General features: G+C 40.7%; 1 protein-coding gene across 1 annotated transcript; it reads left to right on the forward strand.

Moving 5' to 3' along the window:
• Nucleotides 1–9,345: 9,345 nt before the first annotated feature.
• LOC308430438 (large ribosomal subunit protein uL15-like) lies at nucleotides 9,346–9,768 on the forward strand (the record flags this gene model as incomplete). The annotated part of the gene is made up of 1 exon (XM_080929595.1): nucleotides 9,346–9,768. One exon carries the CDS (start codon nucleotides 9,346–9,348, stop codon nucleotides 9,766–9,768), a length of 423 nt encoding a protein of 140 aa, XP_080785721.1.
• Between the last annotated feature and the right edge of the window lie 13,852 nt (nucleotides 9,769–23,620).

Consider the following 23,620-nt stretch of genomic DNA (forward strand, 5'->3'; position numbering starts at 1 on the left):
AAGACATGCTCAATGTCCTTAGTTATCAGGGAAATGCAAATCAAAATGACTATGAAGTTCCATTTTATACCCATCAGAATGGCCAAGACCAAAAACTCAAGTGACAGTGTATGCTGATGAGGATGTAGAGCAAGAACACTGAAATGGAAACTTCTAGTTTCTTTGGGAAGTTAGTCATGTCAAATGATGTTTTGCTGGGGCACACAGGTAAAAGGATGTCTTGCTAAGGCAGACAGGTGAAAATATTGTTTCCCTGAAGCAAACATAGGTGAAAGAGTGCTTTAATAAAGCAGACAAGTGAAAGAATGTTGTTCTGAAGCAGACACAGGTGAAAGGATGTTCTGCTCTAACAAACATGTGAAAGGACACATGATGAAGGGCTATAAATATGACCCCACAGACAGTGGGAACTGGAGTCTTGGTTTGCTCTGCCTCACTATTCTTCACTAACAACTTTCATGTATTGGTTCGCCTTACATAGTGTTGTCCATCTCCGCTTCTGTTAACACTGCTACTCATGAGATTCCTGTGGCTTCTTGCTGCTTCGGCGGCCTTAGACCGTTTGGGAAGCCTTGCAGTTTCTTCAGGACTGAAATACAACTGCTGGTTTATGTATGGTGTCTGCTTGGTGGGAAGACTGTAGTGTAGCTGTAGTTCATGTAGCTTTTGCTACCCTGCCTAAGTTCTGGACAAACTGCACTACCAGGTCCTGCCCAGAGAATATTGGATTTGCAGAAGAAAAACACAGATACATATATTGCTTAATTTTAACTTGCCTTGTTGGCTCAATAGCTGGGCATTATTAATCGTCCACAGCCAGTGTGCTCTTAGCTCAGCACCCTAAATCTATCCTCAGCTTTATTTTCTCAGTTACCTTTAGTCCCAACTCAACATTCCCAACCTCCCACCTGTAGAAGCAGCCTGTGGTCACTCCATTCAATATCTCACATGGCTAGTAACCTTTTCTCCCTCAGAAGCATGGTGAACTCTCTTCTTTCCTTGCATCTGATAGCTTGGCTGCAGGGATCCTGAAGTTTTGCCTATTCCCAGAAGGACACACATGGTATGTACTCACTTATAAGTGAATATAAGCCAAGAGGTGTGGAATAGCCATGTCATAAAACACAGAACCAAGGAAGTTAGGTAACAAAAAGAGCCCAAGGCAGAAAATGTGACACTTTCTGAGAAGGGGAAATAGATTAGATATCAGGGGTACAGTGGGGGAGGTTTGACAATGTTAATAAGTGGGATGGGGTGGGGAGTACTGGGGGAGAGAGAACTAGAAGAGGCATCTGAAGTCTGAGAAGTGGGAGGGGGCATCTGTGGGATGAACTAGAAACCTAGGACAAGGGAAAATCCAAGGAGTTTCTGAAGGTGACCTTAGCTAAGAAGCCTAAGAACAGGGGTATGGAATCTGAAATGGCCACTTGCTATAACCAGGCAAGACTTCCACTGGAGGGATGGGGACACAAACCATCCACAAAACCTTTGACCCCAAATTTTTCCTGCCTATAAAATGTGCAGCGATATAGATAAAGCATAAATTGAGGGAATGCCCTACCAGTGACTGGCCCAACATGAGACCACCCCACATGAGAGCCAACCTCTGACACTCTTAATGATATTCTACTATACTTGTAGACAGAAGCCTAGTGTAACTATCCTCAGAGGCTTCATCCAGCCCATTGATAAAAATGGATGCAGAGACCCACAGCCAAACATTAGGGATGTTGGGGAATTCCATGTAAGAGGAAGACAAAGGATTGAAGGAGCCAGAGAAGTCAAGACACCACAAGAAAACTTACAAAATGAACTAACCTGGCCCATGGAGGCTTAAAGAGACTGAACAACCAGAGAGCATGTATGGGATGGGCATAGACCCTCTACACACATGTATATAATTTGGTCTTTATGTGTGACTCCTAACACCAGGAGCAAAAACTCCTGTGACTCTGTTGCCTACATTTGGATCCCTTTCTGCTAACTGGAATGCCTTGCCTAGCCACAATATTAGAAGAGATGCCTAGTCCTCCTGAATTTTTTTTTTTACCAAGATTGGTGAATATCCATGGGAGGCCTCCCAATTTCTGAGAATTTTCTGAGGAGAACAGGAAGATGGGAGGTTGTTGGGGAGTTGAAAGTTCATGATTATCACATAAAAAATTTAGATTGAAAAACATCCCAGAGGATAAGGCAACTCCCATTTCTGTTGTTGACAAATAGGTGGGGCTGGACAATTGTGTCTATTTTGGGTAAAGTGGGAACTCTGGGTTCTGCAGAGGTCTTAAATGATCTCCTATAAATTAGCTTCACCTATGTCTACAGGGGTGATCTGCTTAGTGGACCAGCTACAGAGCAATGCCACTGTTTCATAATGACAGTAAGTCATCAGGTACAAGGACTCAGATTCATGGTAATTGCCTTATACCAACTCATAGTTTTCCTGTACACAAATTAATTGTATCATTAAGTAAATTTTCCTCACAGAATACAAACAAAAAGATTAACTTTTATGCAACTCAGTTGACGCTTGAAACTCACGGAACTGTTTTTGCTGGTTGAACTATATATGCATTGTGTAGTTAGTGCCGTGGTCTTCCATAGAATAGCAAAAATGGAGGCTTTCTTAAGTTTGCGTTTTTATAGTTGTGAAGAGACACTATGACTAAAGGGGCTCTGGGCAGCTCAAGCATGGTACACATAGCTCCCACAGCACTTGCTCTTCTCCTGAATTCCCTCTGCCTTGCTAAAACTCTTAGATTGCATTCCTAAAGCTAGCCACCATGGTCTATTCCCTTATTTGGCAGACTGGGGCTGACTACCAAGATCTAGCTTTCAAAGTATTAAATTCCAGCAATCAAAAGCTCCCTTTAGCTCACCTAATTAACGTGCCCAATTAAAATTAAACATCTCCTCCTAATTCTGAGTTTCCCCTAGTTTCTTCCTAAACTGCCATTTCCTACGGGCTATGCCTGTCTCCTCTATCCAGAGGCAGTCCTTTGCCTTCTCTCCCTACCACAGGACAGGTACCCATTCCAAATCTCCCTTATTCCCTTTGCCTATTCTCTTGCTTTCTATCTCCAGTTTTTGTCTCTTATTCTCTGCCCTTTTTCTCTCTGTAGAAAATAAATCTTTGTGCTGAGAACTTGGTCTTGGGGTCCTGAGCAAATATAAGCCATAAGGTGTGGGATAGCCATGCTATAAAACACAGACCCAAGAAAGTTAAGTAACAAGAAGAGGCCAAGGCAGAAAATGTGACACTTGCTGAGAAGGGGAAATAGATATTAGGGGTACAGTGGGGGAGGTTTGATGATGACAATAGGTGGGATGGGGTGGGGAATATTGGGGGAGAGAGAACTAGGGGAGTTTCAGTGAATCCTGCAATTCTTATAAAGAAAAAAGTCAGGTCTGGTATACACTTTCGGAAGCCTAGTCCATTATTATCAAGGTAGAAAGCCTGGCAGAATTCAGGAAAACATGGTGCTGAGAGTTCTGCATCTGGATCAGCAGGGAGTCAGAAGAAAGACTGAGAAACTTCTTCCAATAAGACCACACCTACTTCAACAACACCACACCTACTCCGACAAGGATACACTAACTCCAAAGATGCCACACCTACTCCAACAAGGCCACATCTCCTAATAGTGCCATTCCCTATGAACTCACCTGGACCATTTTCTTTCAAACCACCACAGATGCCCATAACCAAAGTTACTTTGAAACAATAAAACTTTGCTGTCTGGAAATGTGGGGACCATATGTCTGAAACCATGGAGCCAGCAGCCTCTCTGTGAGTCTATGGGGGAATATGTTTTTGTCTCTCCTAGATTCCTCAGGTCCCTGGTCCTCCTTGCTTTATGGTGGCCACGGGTCCATATCTGCCTTCATCTCAAATGTCCTCCCTTCTGCCTAAGGTCAAATGGGTTTGCTCTTCTAAAGACATTACTCACTGGATATAAGGCTCAGTGAATCTTATGGTTATTGATATCTGTAAATTGATTACATTTTTAACTATTCTATTTTTAACACAGTCACATTCATAGATATACAAGGAGACGCAAATCTAGTTCAGGCTTATCTTTGTGGGGATAATTAAATGCATTACACACTGATTTTTTGTTTCCTGTGATAGACATACAGCTCCAATCCTGTCCCCACCTATACCCACATGTTTAGTAAGAACAACTCTTTAAGACTTACTTTCATTGCTAAACCTGGGTTTTGTCCTAACCTGTAATCAATCTCATCTAAATAAGATGGTCTAAGCTGAGTTAAAGGAGATCTTTTCATTTAAACTGCATGCCTCCCTTGTAGGAGCCAGTCTGTGCCTCCCCAGGGACAGAATTTTCCGATGAGATGCACGTTTCCCTCAGTGGTAGGCTGGCAGGGACCCTGCAAGAATCATCTGTAAAGAATCCAAGAACCACAGAAGCCAGAGGAAGCTGAAAATTTTCCCTAGTGGGAGCATTTACACCATAAAATTTTCTAAACGTTACAGCAAGGGCCTCCTCCCCAGGTCCCAGAGGATGCACCCTCATCAACAATAGGCCCTGGGTGGTTTGGCAGTTTTAGAAGAAAAGTAATTACTTGATTTCACTCACCTACAAATACTGTTACTTCTTTTGATAATTATTTCCTTAAATAACATTCAAGGGCACAAGGATAACCATGTAGTTGAGAGTGTGCACCAGCCCCCAACAGTGAATGTTTGGTAATACAAGTCAGATGAGGACTGGAGAATGATCCTCCCAGAATTCTAAATGACAAGATAAATTAGTGACCCGATTTCAGAAAGGCGGAAAAGTAATAACAAAGGAAGTACAAACGTCTGCCCATCAAATATGTAAACAGCATTTCAGTGCAAATGTAGAAATTAAATATTTTCACAGACTTGAGAATAAAAGTTGCAATTTTAGAACTAGCTTAAGGTAGATGATGCTGAGGACAGATCCAACCAGCACCATCTACCTGGGTCTTGTGCACTGTGATTCTACAGGAAATGCCACAGATAGGCAACACTCTCATTTCTAAAGCACGGTGACCCTTCTGGTCTACGAACAGTTTTCTGAATGAATGCCTGGTTGGTAAGATGCAGTTGAGTCTCTCATGGGACAAGTGGGATCTCAGTATGCTGGCAATGCTACATTCACAGGAAAGAACAGGCGCCACAGAAAATTCCCTTCTCACACAGACCCGCTGGGTCTCATTTACAAAACAGCCTCCTGGAGAGAGTTGCTCCTGTCAGTATATACAAGCTACTGCAAGGCACCTGTCCAAAACCTGGGAGGTTACTCATTACCCGATACACTTTTGTGAGACCCTTGACATTTCACAAATGTTGCATGAAAATCTGGACTCATGGTTTTTCAAAAAATTCAGGACAAGACTGTGTGTGCTCAGACTGCCACTATATGATTCCAGTGTGTGCAACATGGGGGATCATTGAACTCATCAGTGCCTCCCTGCAGGGGTGCTGGCAGAAGCCTCCTCAGCTACACTGAGGTCTTTGGATTCTTAGAAAACTATGTCATACATACATACATACCAAGGAATGGGATTTACTATGGCATTTATGGACAAGCGTGTCTTTTTAGGACGTTCATATACATCTCTCTACCTGGCCACCTTCCTGGGCTCTTCTTCCCCCTTTCCACTTCCAACAAAGGTGATCTGTCATCTTCTCTTTCACACACTGCTCTAAGCTCCTCCTTCCCCTGTTGTGGTCCTTTTCATGACCTGTCACACCAATTAGAATTTAGATTCTCCATGTGAGAAATACCTGGGGCTTTTGTCTCTCTAAGACTGTCTTATTTCACTTAATATAATAATCTCTAGTTCCATCTACTTTTTCAAAAGTACCACACTTTTATTCATTTACTTGCTTATTTATTTTTATTTTTCTCTCATACATTACATCCTGACCACAACTTTCCTTCCTTCCACTCCTCCCAGTTACCACCTCCCCATATCCACTCCTCCTCCATTTCCCTTCAGAAAAGAACATGCCTCTCAGGAATATCTGTCAAACAGAGCATAAGAAGTTACAATAAGACTAGGCACAAATCCTCATATCAAGGCTGGATGAAGCAACCCAGTAGGAGGAAAAGGGTCCCAAGTATAGGCAAAAACAGAGAGAATGTGCTCCCACTGTTAGGACTCCCACGAGAAGACCAAACTACACCATCACAACCATATATACAGAGGGGCTGGTGTAGACCCATGCAATTGCTGTAGTTTACTCTACAGTCCTTGTGAGCTCCTATGAGCCTGCTTAGTTGATTTTGTAGGCCTTGTTCTAATGGTGTCCTCTACCCCTCCGGCTCCTACAACCCTTCTTTTCTCTTTCTGTGAGGGCCCCTGGTTACACCTAGGGTTTGGCTGTAGGCCTCTGCATCAGCTTCCGTAACTTGCTGGATGGTGCCTTTCTGATAACAATTGGACTTAGGCACCAATCTATGAGTAGAGCAGAATATTATTAGGAATCATTTCATTGCCTTTTTTCAATCCTGTTTTGTTCTAACCTGGGTCTCTGGACTGTCTAGATTCTAGTTCCTGGACACCCAGTCAGTGTCAGATATGGGTTCTTTCTCATTTTGTGGTTCTCAAGTCATGCCAGTCATTACTTGGCCACTCCCACAGTTCTTGGCCCTGCTTCCATGACCACAGCACATTTTGCTGGCAGGGTATATTGTTAAGTAGAAGGTGTTCTGATTGGGTAAGTGTCCCAGTCCCATTGCTTGCCTGGCTCTATAGTAAGCAAAGAAGTTGACTCACTGTTTTGAAACTACACCTCTACTTTTAAATTCCTAGAAGAATGAGAAGCAGCCTTAGTGGTTCTGGTGATCATGCATACATCTGGTCTTTTCTTAAGCTATCATATGAACCTACCAAAGTACATGAATAAATGGACAGTGTACATACATCTAATATAGCACCTTTTATTGATACTATGGTACTATTTTACTTCTTATACATTGAGATGAAAAGAAACTAGTGGTTTGTAGCTACCTACTATATACATTACACAGTAACTCAAATACAGTGTTGTTCTGTGAAAATATAAAATGTCAACCCAAGTAAACCCTTTATACTCTTTTGAGAAATTTAATTTGTGGTTCTCTGATTAATTTTCTTCCTCTTTTGACATAGTTAGAATTATATGCATCTTTCAAAAGCGGCTCATCACTAAATATTTTATTTGACAATAAATACACATGTAATAAACATGTTTATATCCTTAAAAAAAAAAGGAACCTTGCCTGGTTATAGAAGATAGCCAGCTAGGGCTCCATGTTCCCCATTACTAGGCTTTGCTAGGGTCACTCACATAGATTTCAGGGAGTTTCCAATGCATTAGGTTTCTACATCACCCCAAGTCTCCCCCGGACCCCCACCACCAAGTGCCTCTTATTTTTAGTCATCTAACTCAGTTTTACTCCCTTCATCTCTTCCACTGCCTGCCTGATGGCTTCTGTCCCCACCCCCACATGCCCTCATCCACAAAGTCTACTGTATTCTCCCTTGGGTCTGTGGATTGTAACGTGATCATTCTTTACAGCTAATGGTCACTTATAAGACAGTACTCACCATATTTATCTTTCTGTATCGAGGTTACCTCCCTCAAAAAAATTTTTTTTCTAGTCATGTCCATTTGCCTGCAAATTTCATAATTTCATTATTTTCTTAGCCACTGAGTAATACTCCATTGTGTAAATGTACAATTTCTTTATATGTTTTTTGGTTAAAGGAAATCTAGGTTGTTTTCAGTTTCTGGCTATTATGAATAAAGCCACAATGAACATGGTTCAGTAAGTGTCCTTGTGATAGGATGGAACATCCTTTGGGTATATTCCCCAGAGTGATACAGCTAGGTCTGAGGAACCACCCTATTGGTTTCCATAGTGGCTGGACCTAGTTTGCACTTTCACCAGCAATGGAAAGACATTCCCCATGTTCCACATTCTCAAGCTGTTGTGTGCACATATCGGTTTTCTTCCTTTGCTCATCTGTATGTGAACATCTAGCCTGGTTCCAGTTTTTAGCTGTTGTGGAGGGTGCCACTAAACACGAAGTGCAAATGCCAATATTGAAGGCAATGGTCCAGATTAAACATACAGTCTTACTGTTTTATCAAACTTGTATTGTTTATGGAGATGTTAGTTTAACGAGGTTTGATAAGATATCCCATCTTTGTGATATTGGATAGTGTATGGAAAGAAACACATGATAAACCAAAGTAACTTGTTACATAGAAAATATGACAGCTGTAGTCCTAGAAAATGACCATGTCATGTGGTTTGACTTCATATTTTATTCTTTTAAAAGATTTACCTATTTTATATGTATGAGTGTTTGCCTATGCATATGTCTATGGACCACACCCATGCCTGGCATATCTGAATGACAGAAGAGGGTATTAAATTTCCTGACAGTGGAGTTGCAAGTTATTGTGAACTGTCATGTAGGTACTGGGAACCTAACTCAGTTCCTCTGCAGAAAGCAGCAAGTGCTTTCTCAGCAGTCACTGAGCTAACTCCAGCCCCATCATTCTGAGATGTCAGAAGATGAAAAATAGATAAATCATTGTCAGACACAGATAAATGCATGAGCCAAGCTACAAGATGAAGAAAAAGAGTGCAAAGGAAGGAGGGCATGCTGGCCAGTGAGAGGCAGGGCAGTCTTCCCTATGTGGTCTGCTTAGGATGCTGGGCTGAGTGAGACTGGCAGTGAAAACAGGACTTCTTTCTCCACTGATGGATATTAACTTCAAATTACAGCTGATCACAGGAGGTATTTTTAAAAATGAGGGAAATGGTTAATAGTGAGTCATCATATACCAATGTTATGGCTATTCGCAAACCTAAGCTGTGGGCTGTGTGCATAAAAGCTATGCCCATGTCTTGTAAGCAAGTCTTTGTCCTCATAGCCAAAGGCCAGTGCTGCTGCCAGGACTGGGGACATCAGGGTTTTATGTTGACTAGGCATCAGGATAGGAAACTCTACTGCTAAGGGTTTGGGTTGTCTCCAGTGTTTGTCAGAGAAATAAATGGGATTTATCTTTAGCTAAACCACAGTACTACAACAGAAGGTTTGTTATGAAGCCCGCACTGGCTGCCATCTGAAGAGAAGACAGGGGGCAATGCCCATGTCTTCAAGGTAATGCTAATTTAGCTTTTTTTTTTTTTTTTTTTTTTTTTTTTTTTAGAATGCTGGAAATAGACTTCAGTAGAAAACTCCAATATTTTGGTTATATAAGTTGTCTGAAACCTGGACCCATTTGAAGGAACTAACAAATGCCTTGCTTTATAAAAGCTATCATAATGCTCTTTCTTTTCTGCCACCGCCATGCCATCCAGACTGAGAAAGACCCGGAAACTCCGGGGCCACGTGAGCCACGGCCACGGTCGCATCGGTAAACACCGCAAGCATCCAGGAGGCCGAGGCAATGCTGGAGGCATGCATCACCACAGGATCAACTTTGACAAATATCACCCAGGTTACTTAGGGAAAGTTGGTATGAGGCATTACCACCTGAAGAGGAACCAGAGCTTCTGCCCAACTGTCAACCTGGATAAATTATGGACGTTGGTCAGCGAGCAGACACGGGTCAATGCAGCAAAAGCAAGACTGGAGCTGCTCCCGTCATTGATGTTGTTCGATCAGGCTACTACAAAGTTCTTGGGAAGGGAAAGCTCCCTAAGCAACCTGTCATGGAGGTGCTTGTGTTCTTGTGGCTTAAAGCTACTTCAGAGGTTAATTAAATGCTAACATTTTCCATGTGGTCTGAGTAAAAAAAAAAAAAAAGCTATCATAATCAAATGATTTCTGGATTACAGAGATAAAAAACAGATATCGGGAAGCAACCCTCACTCCCTAACCCTGAGCACAGATATCCAGGCGAGGCAGTGAGGCAGAGAGGTCTGGAGGGCAGGGCAGTGTCTGTTTCAAAACTCAGACACTTGGGTTGCAGTCTCATCTTCGTTATTTAATTGTACTTAGTCAATTCATAGCCTTGAGAAACTTGTATAATGTCTCTATTATACTGAAAATACTCCCAATGCCAACCCCATGACATCAATGTGACGGCACATTGCTAGGGCTTGTAGAAGAATTGAGAACTGAAGTGGGAGGAGCTTTTTATGAAAACATGGGAACTTTAGCTCAGATCTTAGCACCCATGTAAAATCTGTGCAGAGTACAGTTGTGGGTGCTTGCAATCCTGGTACAGAGAAAATAGAGGTAGGAAGATCCCTTGGCCTCTTCAGTCAGTCATCTTGGCTGAATTGCCAAGTTCTAGGATCAATAAAATGCTATCACAAATATTCAGGTAGTGAGTGATTGGGGAAGATGTTGACCTGACCTCCCCACATATATGCATAAAAGTGCACACAAACTTGCACGCACACACACAATTTGAGAACAGGAACAGCTATGCAGTTAATAATGAACAGGTATTAGCTTAGCATGTCACATGATGTTGTGGTAACTTGCAACACTATGCACAGACCCTGTCCCCTAGAAGGACCTTGAAGACCCTGTCACACATGTCATTCCATCCTGTGCCTCTACTTGGTGCAGGTACTAATGTAGCCAGCCAAGCTAAAAAGAGTGAGCACCCCGGGGAAGCTTTAGCACATAAAAATAAAACCAAGTGCCTAGAAACAGCTTGTTTTTCTCGTTCCTTGTCCCCTTTACCCTCAAGTACACTTTCTCTGTACTTCATAAGCAAGCCACTTTGTCATCTCTGTGAAGGGTTGTGAATCTCACACTTGTAAAGCCTAACTTTAGACTGTTTTATTAAACACTCAACTAGATCTAAAAAGGTTTGTGGAGTTCAAGTAAGTCCTCTTCGCAGGAAGAGGTTGAAACCACAGATGCTGTGAGGAGGGCTTACTTGAACTCCACAAAGCTCAGCCTGACTTCTTATAGCACTGAATACCACCATTGCAGAGGAGGCACCCTGCCCAGGGAGCTGAGCCCTCTCACAACAAATCAGTCATGGAAAAAAAAAAAACAAAACAAAAACAAAAACAAAAAGCCCCACAGGGTTGTCCATAGGCCAATTTGGCAGAGGGCATTTTTTTTTTCATTTGAGACTCTCTTACGAAAAGACTCCAGTTAATATAAAAACAGCCACGCAGCAAGCCATGAGGAGTAAGCCAGCAAGCAGCATTCCTGCTCGGCCACCACTTCAGTGTCTGTCCCCAGGTTCCAGCCTTCTGTTCCTGCACTGACTTCCCTCTGTGATGGAATGTGACCTGGGAGTTGTGAGCTGAAATAAGCCCCATCCCCCATGGTTTGCTTTTGGTTGTGGATTTTGATCCCAGCAATAATAATTTCTAAGATAGAAATTGGTACTGGTGTCATGAATGTTTCAGTGACAAACCTGACTACATTAGTTTTGGAAAGATTTGGAGGGACTTTGGAAATTTGTGTTAGAAAAGTTGTTGAGTGCTTGGAGATTTGTGGGCTATTCTGTGAGATCATGGGACAGAAAGAAATGTTGAGAGCAGATGATGAGGGCTGGAGGAGAGAAAGGAAATAAAGACTTTGTCTCTATTGCTCCTAATCATCCTGTGGAAAATATCAGGTGAGATGCTGAGAAGGGGCATTTAATCCCATATAAACACAGGGGCATTCCATTTATTGAAACTCAATATTTCACTGTGCTAATTTAAAGAATCTTCAAAAACTGAAACCTGCATTCTCTCAGAAATTCTTTAAATTAAATTTTTATGATGTTTTGTTTTGTTTTGTTTTTCTTTTATATTTGTTTATACTTATTCACTTTACATTCACTCTCTGCCCTCCTCCTAGTCACCCCTTTCCACAATCCTTCCCCCATCCCCCTTTTTCTTCTCTTCTGAGTGAGTGGGTGCCCTCTGGGTATCTGCTCCATCTTGGCACTTCAAGTCTCTGTAAGGCTAGGTGCTTCCTCTCCTGCTGAGGCCAGACAAGGCAAACTAGGTAGTAGAACATGTCCCACACATAGACAACAGTTTTTGGGATAGCTCCCATTCCAGTTGTTCAGAATTCATCTGAAGGCCAAGCTGCACATCTGCTACATATGAGTGGGGAGGCCTAGATCCATCCCATGAATGGTTCAGACTCTGAGAGCCCCAAGGCTCCAGGTTAGTTGACTTTGTTGGCTTTTCTGTGGAGTTCCTACCCCTTCACTCCCATTCTTCATCCTTCCTCCTATTCTTCCATAAGAGTCCCCAAGCTCCATCCACTGTTTGGCTGTGGGTATATGTATATGTCTGAGTCAGGTGCTGGGTGGAGCCTCTCAGAGGACAACATCCTTCTGTCCGCAAGCATCACAGAGTGTCATTAATTGTAGCATTAATAGATGGGTCTCAAGTTGCCCTGGTTTTTGGTTGACCATTTCCTCTGCTCCCTTCCCCCGTCTGTATTACATGTTGACAGGATAGATTTTGGGTTGAAAGTTCTGTGGGTGGGTTGGTATCTCAGTTGCTACACTAGGGTTCCTGTCTACACAGAAAGTGTCCTCTCCAGGTTCCATAACCCTAATGTAGTGAGCCACAGTTAAGGTCATCCCTATTGATTCTTGGGCACCCCGCTTATCCCAGGTTGCTGTCTCATCCTGGATATGCCCTGTTCCCTCCTCATCCCTACCAGTTGCAATTTTTCACTCATTTTCATGGCCATCTAGCCAGATCCTGAATTCCCATTCCATTCCCATCCTACCTCCCTCTGCCTCGATTAACTATTTTATTCCTCCTTCTGAGTGAGATTCAAGCTTTCTCACTTGGACCTCCCAAAAATTCTACTAGTGAATTCCTACAGCTGAGTAAACACCTGAAGTAAAGTGGCTAAAATCAAAATTAATTCAAAGAAATTAGTAGCCCTCCTTTATACAAATAATAAACAGGCTGAGAAAATTAGGGAAACAACATCCATTATAATAGCCATGTATAATATAAAATATCTTGGTGTAACTCTTAGCAAGGTAGTGAAAGAACTATATGCCAAAAAATTCAAGTCCCTGAAAAAAGAGACTGAAGAAGACATCAGAAGATGGAAAGATCTCCCATGCTCATGGATTGGTAGGATTAACATAGTAAAAATAGCCATCCTACCATAGACAATCTTCAGATGCAATGCAATTCCATCAAAAATCTAACACAATTTTTTATAGACCTTGAAAGAGCGATAAACTTCTTGTGGAAAAACAATAAAACCTAGGTTAGCCAAAACAATCCTGAATAATAAAAGACCTTCAGGATTGTATTTATTATCTGAAAACAAAAGTGAGACACTCCTACTTTTTCAGTTTTTACTATTATTGTTTCCAATCGTCTTCAAACTAAGTCACTAACATGTTGTAAATGCCACTTCCTCCTGTGAGATATATCACCCAGAGCACAGCATGCCCCAAAGATGTTAATGTCTCCTTTGTCCCATACATTATTGGAACTACAGGAACATGATAGTCAATCCCTGACTTGCTACATAGGTGCTGGGATCTGAACTAAGGTCTAATAACAGAGACCCTTGATATATATTTTAGGAACTTGGGATGATTTTAATATTTCAGCATTAGAGAAAGTTAGCTATAGAACAATGTTGTGGATTGGTTCTAATGCTATTTGTGTCCATTAGGCTCCTGAAATTACAAAGGAATTGCAAGTCTTTACCCAGTCAGCTCTAATTGGAAAATAAAGTTGCTGGCAGCCAATGACTGTCAGAAACACAGAGATTGCATGGACGTGTTCCTGACAGACACTTAGAATTCCTTGGAAAGAAACAGCAAAGGAGGGAAAGGCAGTACTGCCTTGTTGGGGAAGCAGGAAGGTTCAAGTAGGAGAGCTACAGAGGACAGAGCAGCATTCATGTAAGAGTCAGGGAAAGCAGCCCCAGGAGGATTACCCAGTAGGGTCCAGGGTAGCAAAGATGACTTAGTAACTATTAACTAAGGAATATTGGATGAGAGTGTGTATTAGCTGTGTGGAATTAAGGAGTTACCCAGCTGCTGTGCTGCTAAGGCATATTAAAAATAAGGCTGTGTATATGCATCTTTCATCTGGAAATACCAGAACACTGGGGCAGGTGACATGGAAGTGTGCTGGCCCAACAAGGAAGTATAAATTAGATCACCATATTACTGTTTCAGAACAAAAACTTAGAATTCTTTATAATTAATAATAACCTGAATTATTTTTATTCTTATCTACACTTAGAAAATAAAGTAAATACTGTAACTCTTGCCTGTTATAAAATTTTTAATTGTGGTACATAGTACATTCTTCTACATTTCAGTTTTAACTTGTGCAGTCCAGTGACATAGAGATAGAAATTAAATAGAGATAGAGATAGATTAGATAGAGATAAGATAGAGATATGGATAAGGGGATCTATATATATATATATATATATATATATATATATATATATATATATATACATACATACATACAATATATGTATGTATGTATGTCAGGGTTCTCTAGAGTCACAGAACTTTAGAATGTCTCTCTATATTGAGAGAATTCACTGTGATGACTTACAGTCTGTAGTCCAACTAACCCAACAATGGGCAGCTGAGAATGGGAAGTCTTGGAGTTTCCCAGTCCAACAAAGCTAGTTGTCTCAGTTGGTCTTCTGTAGAAGTAAATTCCAACAGATGTGCTGGCAAGTAAATGAAAGCAGGCAGAGAAGAGTGAATTGTCCTTCTTCCAATGTCCTTATGTAGGTCTCCAGCAGAAAGTGTGTCCAATATTAAAGACGTGCACACCTGGATCTGGTACTTGCTTTGTCCCAGACTACCTGGAACTCAGAGAACTTCTTGTCTTCATCTCCTGGAATTAAAGGCTTATACTACCTTGCCTGGGTCTAAGCTTGCCAAGATCCAGGTCAGAAACTTGTGTCTTCCAGCCTCAAGATCTGGATCACAGGTGAGCCCTCCAATTCTGTTTTGTAGTTCAATCCAGATATAGTCAGGTTTACAACCAGGAATAGCCATTACACCTTCTGATGTTTGCTCGTTGCAATGAACTGAACTCAGGACCACTGGAAGACCAATCAGTACTCTTAACTTCTAAGCCATCTCTCTAGGTCCTCTGATGGTCATTTTTTTTTTTTTTTTGTTACAACTAATTGCATTTTTTGTTCCTGGGGACAAAAACTCTTGTATATGTAATACATATAATAAAAAATAATAATTTCTATACCTATGCTCTCTACTCTGTTTCAAGACATCTCTGCTTTCAGTCTTCATTAACTTCTCTGTCTAGATATTCCATCAGTACAATCATATAATATTTTTCCTTTGAGACTGGCTTATTTCACTTAGAATAATGTTTTCAAGGTTTATATAGGCCACGGCGTGTGTAAGAACTTCCTCCCTGCTTATGGCTTAGCAATTCTCCATTACACGAGCATATGTGGTAGAATACAGTAGTATTTTACTTATTCACTTATTTGTTGGTGAATATTGGATTTAATTTCTCTGTGGATACTTTGATATAGGTTGTAATGACAACTGGAATGAAAAATCACTTCTAGATCATTTCCAATTCTATGAGATCTATAGTTAACAATAAGAATTCTAGATAATGTTGCAATCCTATGCTTAACTTTTTGAAATACTATGCACACAGTAGTGACAAAATTTTGCATTTTCATGAGAATCTAATAAGAGAATTCCAATTTCTCTACATGCTTATAACACATTTTCTAAACTTGCAAAACAAACCATACTCATTGTAGTGAGCATGCGGTGTAACTATGCTGAGATTTTTTTATTGCTTTTGCACAGTTACTAGTAGTTTTGAACGTCTTTTGTATGTTCACTGGCAATTTATCTTCTTGAGAGAAATGGGTCTTCCTTGATTATTTTAAAACTGAATTGTCTTCTGCTGTTGCATTGTATGAATCCTTTACATACTCTGAAATAACAAAATCTTCTCATATAATGGTATGTGGATACATTCTTTCATTCCACAGCATTCCATTTTAGTTTCTTGATAATGTGGCTATTTTTTAAATAATAGTATCTTTTTTTGGGATAAAAAGGAATACAAAAGCATTTAAAACATTAATCATGACAGTAATTGAAAATGCTGCACAGGAAATGGGTTTTTCTTTCAACTGATTCACTTTGCTTAACACAGAATAGATTAATTAACCATGTTTCTGTGTGTTTTATTGGTTTTAATTGGTGTACCTCCATCCTAAAGAGTTTTGGGATTGAAATAGATGAAACTGAGGAAAAATGAACATTTGTTTTATTTATGGAGTTATTTCTCAGCCCCTCATGTTAGTGGAATTAGGGAGCATTGAATGGGAAGAAGGAATTACACAGAGCTGAGGAAAAAATGATGTTCATTTGCTGAAGTCAAGGGAATGTGTATATGTTCAACAGCATGCTATTGACAAAATGGGTGAAATAGAGGAACTAATGAGTATCCTCATTTTGGAGATCATAAAATTTAGAGAAGCCATTTTGAATTTACACAATACAGAGAGTACAGTGCTGAGACCAAAGGATCATGCTCTACTATACACTTCTAGCTGTGATGCTATACTGGAAAATATTCAAAGCCATGAAAGAATTAGAGATGGTTCACGTTCTACCTATGAAAAAGGACTAAGAGGACTTCAAGGTTTAAGAACAAAGGTTCTTGATTGTGGTGGGAAGGGGGGATTGTGTTAAACTTGTACAATAAAAACTTTTTATTTTAACAATCTTCAATAGAATCTTTTCTCTAGGACTGGAGAGATAGTTCAGTAGTAAATAGCACTAGTTTTTCTTTCTGTGGACCTGGGTCTGATTCTCAGCACCAAGATGGTAACTCAGAACTGTCTATAATTACAGTTCCAAGGACTGAAAGTTCTTTTATTACCTCTACACCACATGCACATGTGGTGTACAGACTTGCATGCTGATAAACACCCATATGAATAGAAAATAATAAAATAACAATCGAAAGACATATCTGTCAGCAGGAATCAAATGAATATATTTAATATCTCAATTATGAAGTCTCATAAATTACACTGAAGAAATACACCCATAAAACAAAAAGTTAGTAAATTATCAAAATCTTCATATAGTTTAAAGGTTTTGTAGAATCATAGCGGTTTAGCTACTTTTCTATTATTGTCCAGACACTGTGACCAAGGCAATTTATAAAAAGAAGAATTTGTTGTGACTCATAGAGTCAGAATCATCATGGCAGGGAGCCCTGCAGCAGGCAGGCAGGCAGGCAGCAGGCAGCAGGCAGCAGGCGGCAGGCGGCAGGCGGCAGGCGGCAGGCAGGCAGGCAGGCAGCAGGCAGGCAGGCAGGCAGACAGGCAGCAGGCAGGCAGGCATAGCACTAGAGAACTAGCTGAGAGCTTACATTCTTCTCCACAGCACAAGGAAGAGAGAAAAAAGGAGATAACTGATAGTGTCATGGGCTTCTGAAATCTCCAAGCCCAACCTCAGCAACACATCTTCTGCAATAAGGCCTTAATCCTTCTATCCTTCCATCTTAAGCCTTCCAAAAGCAGTTCCACATGCTTGGAGAAAAACATTTCAGTATGTATGCTTATGGGGACCATCCTCATTCAAAGCATATATTCTAATCCCTGACCCCCATAGTCTTGTTACTCAATCAAAATGCAAAATATATTTAGTTCAACTTCAAAAGTCCACATAGTCTTTTATAGTCTCAACATTATTTCAAAGTTCAAAGTCTCTTCTGAGACTCAAGGCAATCTCCTATCTGTAATCCCCTATAAAAGCAAAGGGCAAATCATGTATATACAACAAACCATGACATATAATATTAGCTATCATTCTAAAATGGAGGAATCAGAGCATAGTGAAGAAATATTGGACCAAAACAAGACCTCCCAATCCTACAGCTCTATGTTGAATGTCAAAGGGCTTAGATGATTCCCCACTTCCAGCTTTGCTGACTACAACGCATTTATCTCTCTTAAGATGGTTCCACAACCTATGTGCAGCTCTTCTTGGCAGATAGTACATGGCTTTGGCACCTCTACACTTGAGGTTTCCAATACAATCCAGACTTTACTTTCAGACAGTAGCTTTCCCAGTCATCCATGTAGAGACTCTCCTGCCACATGCCTGGCCTCAGGAACTCTAAAGGAAGATTCTACAACCTGTTTACCCTGTATCCTTCATGACTCTAAAGCCAAAATCATGTGGATGAAACTGCTTAGTTCTGCTAACTGATTGGAAGAGAAACTTTCCCTCTCCTTAAAATACATTTGGGCAAGCCTTCCTTTGTTGTTGCTCTTTAGAGAAAGGTAATTCCTTCGGTCTTTTTTTCTTTTTTTCAAATCTTTAATAATATTTTACTTTAAAATTTAATTTTACCTTTTTTTCTTTTTGTGTGTGTATATTTAGGTTTTTAAAAAATTTATTGACCATTTTCTGTATTTACATTTCAAGTATTGTATTTTGCACAAGTTGCAGGACTGACTGAGTGGAGTCTTGCTCTGAGGCAATACTCCCATTAGTCTGTTTCTCTTTTCTCTTTTTGTACAAACTCTGGCTCCAACATTAACTTTCCTGATGCTTCTCTTCTCCTCAAACTATACATTTCGTATTTTTTTTTTTGCCCCACTTGCTATTTTTCATTTTAGATCTGCATAAGAGTGATCATTAAAAACCACTCCACATGATCAGTATTGGGGTACCTTAGAGTCTCCTCTGCCAGTGAAATTAGTGAAATCTCTTCAATTTAGCCCCCAGGAAAATTCATAGTATGAGAGCAAAAATCAGCCACATTTCCCCCCAAAATATCACATGAATGATCTGGCCCAGTTGCTAATATTACTTCTCTCTGAAATCACTTGAGCCGGGCTTCCATAGTCCACATTGCTCTCAGCACTGTTATCTTCTAAGGTACTTCTAGGGTGGTCCCTTAAGCACTACTTACAATGTTCAACTGTATTTCTAGTCCAAAGACCCTCTCCTCCAGTGACCCACTTCCTCCAGCTGGTCCCATCTTTACCTTTGTCACCAGTATGTGTTGAATGAAGTACCTTCAGAGAACAGCACAATAGTCTTTCCACCCCATAGCAGAAACTGAACTGGAAACCACTTTCAAATGCCTTGTAAAGCTGTTATGTTTGTCTTTTTTCATGTAGTAAGTTCAGTTGTGGAATGTCCTGGGAACACTGGCTGTATGTTTATAAACTGAACAAGGTCAAAGACCCTCAACACAATGAGATTAAGATAAGGAATGCTATCACCCTCCAGCACCCTTGGTAATCCCCTCTATGATCACAGGCATCGCGCCCTCTTCAGAAGTCACTGTTGTAATTATTTATAGTTTCAGCACCCAGGTAAGTATCCATAAACTGAATTTGATTTGAAAACTGTAATCTTAGGAATAGATCAGTTTTCACAGGAAAAGTTAGTAGGCTGCTTGTAGAGCACAGTTCCCAGGAGAAGATAAACGGAGCAGGTTTTAGGGCATAGCCTGATTTCAGCTTAACCAGAACTTTACGGGAACCTTTGGGGAAATTAGTAGGCCAGGTGATGGATGAGCACGGGAAACAGTCCATTTCCCTTGCACATCTGGCAGAGCAGTAGCATCATCTGGAACAGAACAAAGAGAAAAAGATTGTTCTCTATTTTCAGCAGTCAAGCCCACACTGCCCAGCAACAACTCTCAATGCATATTTAAGAAAATAAGTTCTGGGCTGGAATGGGTAACCCACGTTTGTAACATAGCTTTTTGGAGGCTGAAGAAGGAGGATTTCAAGTTCCAAGTCAGCATGGACTACACATTATCTACAAATAGAAATACAAGCACAAACAAAACAACAAAGCTTCCTGTTGATCAGCCTGAGATATTGCATCTGACCCAGGTAGCAGAACAGGTTGGAAGGGTCCAACATTTGCTGACTTAGATGACTCCTGCTGCAGTTTGAGCATCAAAGCTAATGATATGGGGCTGCACACAGTTTAGAACTTGAGTCCACCAAGGTAGAACAGCCTTAGCAAAGACCTTGGTTTTCAGCTCAAAATTCAGTCTTAACATACTTTAGAAATACAAACAAGATTTGTGTCCAGAGCTGAGGCTGTCTCATGTCCCTCCGGACACAAAGACTATCCACAGAGAGCTGGTCTTGCAGGAGCATGTGAAGAAAGAGGAACACTCCTGTATTGTTGGTAGGATTACAAGCTGATACAATCACTCTGGAAATCAGTCTGGCAGTTCCTCAGAATATTGGACATAATACTACCTGAGGACCCAGCTATACCACTCCTAGGCATATACCCAAAAGATGCTCCAATATATAACAAGGATACATACTCTATTATGTTCATAGCAGCCTTGTTTATAATAGCCAGAAGCCGGAAAGAACCCAGATGTCCTTCAACAGAGGAATGGATACAAAAATGAATACAGACAATGGAGTGCTACTCAGCTATTTAAAACAATGACTTCATAAAATTCTTTTTTTTTTTAAGTTAAAAATTCCTTAATTTTTTTATTCCTGGTACCAATACTACAATTTACAGGGCAAAATACCTGATGTAGTGAAAAGGAAAAGAAAAAGAAAAAGCTACACAGACCTCAGGAATGAACATCTAACTGACACTACATTGCATTCATCAATAGCTGAAGTTTTTGCAAACTGTGGCTGTGACCGTCCTGAACAAGACAAGTTTCCTGTTTGAGCTGCAGTAACTTTTCTGACTGTGGATTATCGTTCCTCCTGTGGCAGATCGTTACAGTTCCTCTAATGCATTTAGGACGACTGTCTCAGAGTAACCTGCAGCTTGCCTGACAACTCCTCGCTCTCTCCTGCTAAGAACTGTAGCCGTTTCTGTTTTATTTTAAAACCTTCTGCTTCCATATCCACTACTTCCACCTCCATATCCATGGCCACCTCCACAGGGACTGCCTGAGCTTCTGCCACCAAAACTGCCCCCTTCCTGGGTCCATAATTTGATTGTTGCTGTCCACCATAATTTCCAAAGTCATTGTAGTTCCCACCACCACCATAGTTACCTCCACCAAACTTTCCTCTTTCACTGTAACCATCATCTCCTCCTCCTCCACCAGATCCACTGCCTTGGTTTCCATGTCCTGGTCCACCACCTCCATAGCCTCCTCTACTGCTGTGACCAGGACAACCACCATAGTTACCACCATCACCTCCAAATTTATTATATCCACCATCACTACCCTCATAACCACCTCTGCTGTCACCACCTCCAACACCATAGACTCCCCTTCCACCAACGTTTCCTCCACAACTCCAAAGTGTGGTATTTCTGAACAACAATTATATCAACTGTGTCATAATCATCAAAAGTCACAAAAGCAAATCCTCTCTTTTTCCCACCCTGCCTGTCTTCCATAACTTCTATGCTTTCATTCTTGCCAGACTTGAAAGTAGTCTCTCAGATTATAGTTTTCTGTATCCTCTTTAATACCACCAACAAAGATTTTCTTCACTGTTAAATGGGCACTTGGCTTTACAGAATCCTCTCTAGAAACAGCTCTCTTTGGTTCCACCACACACCCATCAACCTTGTGTGGCCAAGCACACATTTCAGCATCCACCTGTTCTACACAAGTGTAGGTCATAAAACCAAAGCCTCTGGAACATTTTGTTTGAGAATCACTCATAACCACATTGTCCATAAGTGTGCCCCAGTTCTCAAAATGTTCTCTTAGGCTGTCTTCTGTGGTTTCAAAGCTCAGCCCACCAATGAACAGCTTCCTCAGCCGCTCTGGTTCCTTTGGGTCACAGCCCTCCCCACAACCCCTGGCGGCAGCAACAGAAGGAAGGAGTCAGGATGGGGTGACCGGGCGATGGTTTTACCTCCATTTTGAGACCGAAGTTGCCTCTTCCAACTCGAGTTCAATATGGGACCCAACCTCATGAAATTCTTAGGCAAATGGATGGAACTAAAAATTATCATCATCCTGAGTGAAGTAACCCAGTCACAAAAGAACACACACGGTATGCACTCACTGATAAGTGGATACTAACCTAAAAGTTCAGAATACACAGAAAATAATTCACAGACCATATGAAGCTCAAGAAGAAGGAAGACCAAAATATGGATGGTTTGGTCTTAGAAGAGAGAAGGCACAGGGAAAGGAGAGCCGATAGTATGGGAGCCATTACCAAAATGTCTGCAACTAGAGCCCATGCAAGACGAAGACTTTGCTTGTGAAATCATTGTTAGAACATTTCTGTGATTCAGTCCTCAGAAATCTTTTATGTGACTTCTTCCTTTTACCACCACAAGAAATATGCCAGTTCTGCATTCTTAGCATAAATGATCCTCAAATATCCCAATTCCAGATATTTCAGAAGTGACACATCTTTACCAGGAATACTAATACAAGGTTAATTCTAATTCATGCCTTTTCTCTAGGGAAACAGCTCGTGTTCTTAACCACTGAGACATCTTTCTAGCCCTTGAGTTTTGTCTGCAACTTCCTGTTCTAGGTAATCTGACACCAACTACTGGCTTCCTCAGCCACCTACATATGTGCACATACACAAAAGCAAATACTCATAAATTAAATAAATCCATAAAACATGTAGTGTCCAGCATCCACGTTCTTATTTACTGGTGAAGCTTGGACATAATACAGCAGACATGGAAATTGCCATCTTTCTTCTGGCTCCCAAAAGCTTCTTTGCCCACTCAGGAGCAGTGTGTGGAGCAGTTTTTGTTTGTTTTGTTTTGTTTTTTTTTTTTTTTTTTTTTTTTTTTTTTTTTTTTTGCCTATTCACTGACTGCAACACAGCTTTGGGGTTTCACAGCATCTGCTCAGAGAGACTAATAAAAGGAAAACATCCTTGTTGGAAATGAACATCATCTCTTCCATCTCCATCTCCATCTCCATCTCCTCCTTAGTGAAGAATGTAGAGAAACAGTCAAGTGGAATCAGTAGGATTCCAACTAGAGAAATGTGAAGAGTCCAGGCCCTTTGTAACAACTTAAACCTTTCAAGTATAAGTTCCTGAGTGCACTGAAAGTGTGATTCAGTGATGTTAGCATCATGTTTTCTCCCCAGATGTGTTTGCGCACAACTTTTTCATCTCATTTTACATCCAGGGAAAATTCTCTTTTCTCCATCTCTGCCATACCTTTACTATCTCTTCCATTTAGTTGAAGATCCCTTGAAGAGCAGGAGCACACAGGCTACTACAAAATATTCAGAACTGAACCTGTGTCCTATTGTTTCTTCATCAAAACATTATCTCTGTAAGGTAGTGGACCAGAGTCATGAGGATTGTGTACATAGAAGTTATAATGTATCTGGGAATAGTAAATAGTTCATTTGTGCTTTATGGATGAGTAAAAAAGTTCATGTAAATAATAGAAATTTTGTAAAGCATAATTTGAACCAAAACCTACTAGATACAATTTTAATAAAGAGTGAAATTATTTTTGTTATGATTTTTAAGAGTAGTGTCATTTTGCTGGAAAGTTCCAAAAGTTAGTGTTAAAGTATAAAAGATCTCCCTAGGAGAGGGAAATAGATTTAACTGTTAGACTGGCTGTGTGTTGAGCAGGAGCATCATGTGGTGGGGTTCAAGGAGAGAATTCATGGAAAGACTGCTAGAATTGAGAGGCATTTATGGTGTGTATTGAAACCTA

This window comes from Micromys minutus, assembly GCF_963924665.1.
Source record: "Micromys minutus genome assembly, chromosome: 15".
Lineage (NCBI taxonomy): Eukaryota > Metazoa > Chordata > Mammalia > Rodentia > Muridae > Micromys > Micromys minutus.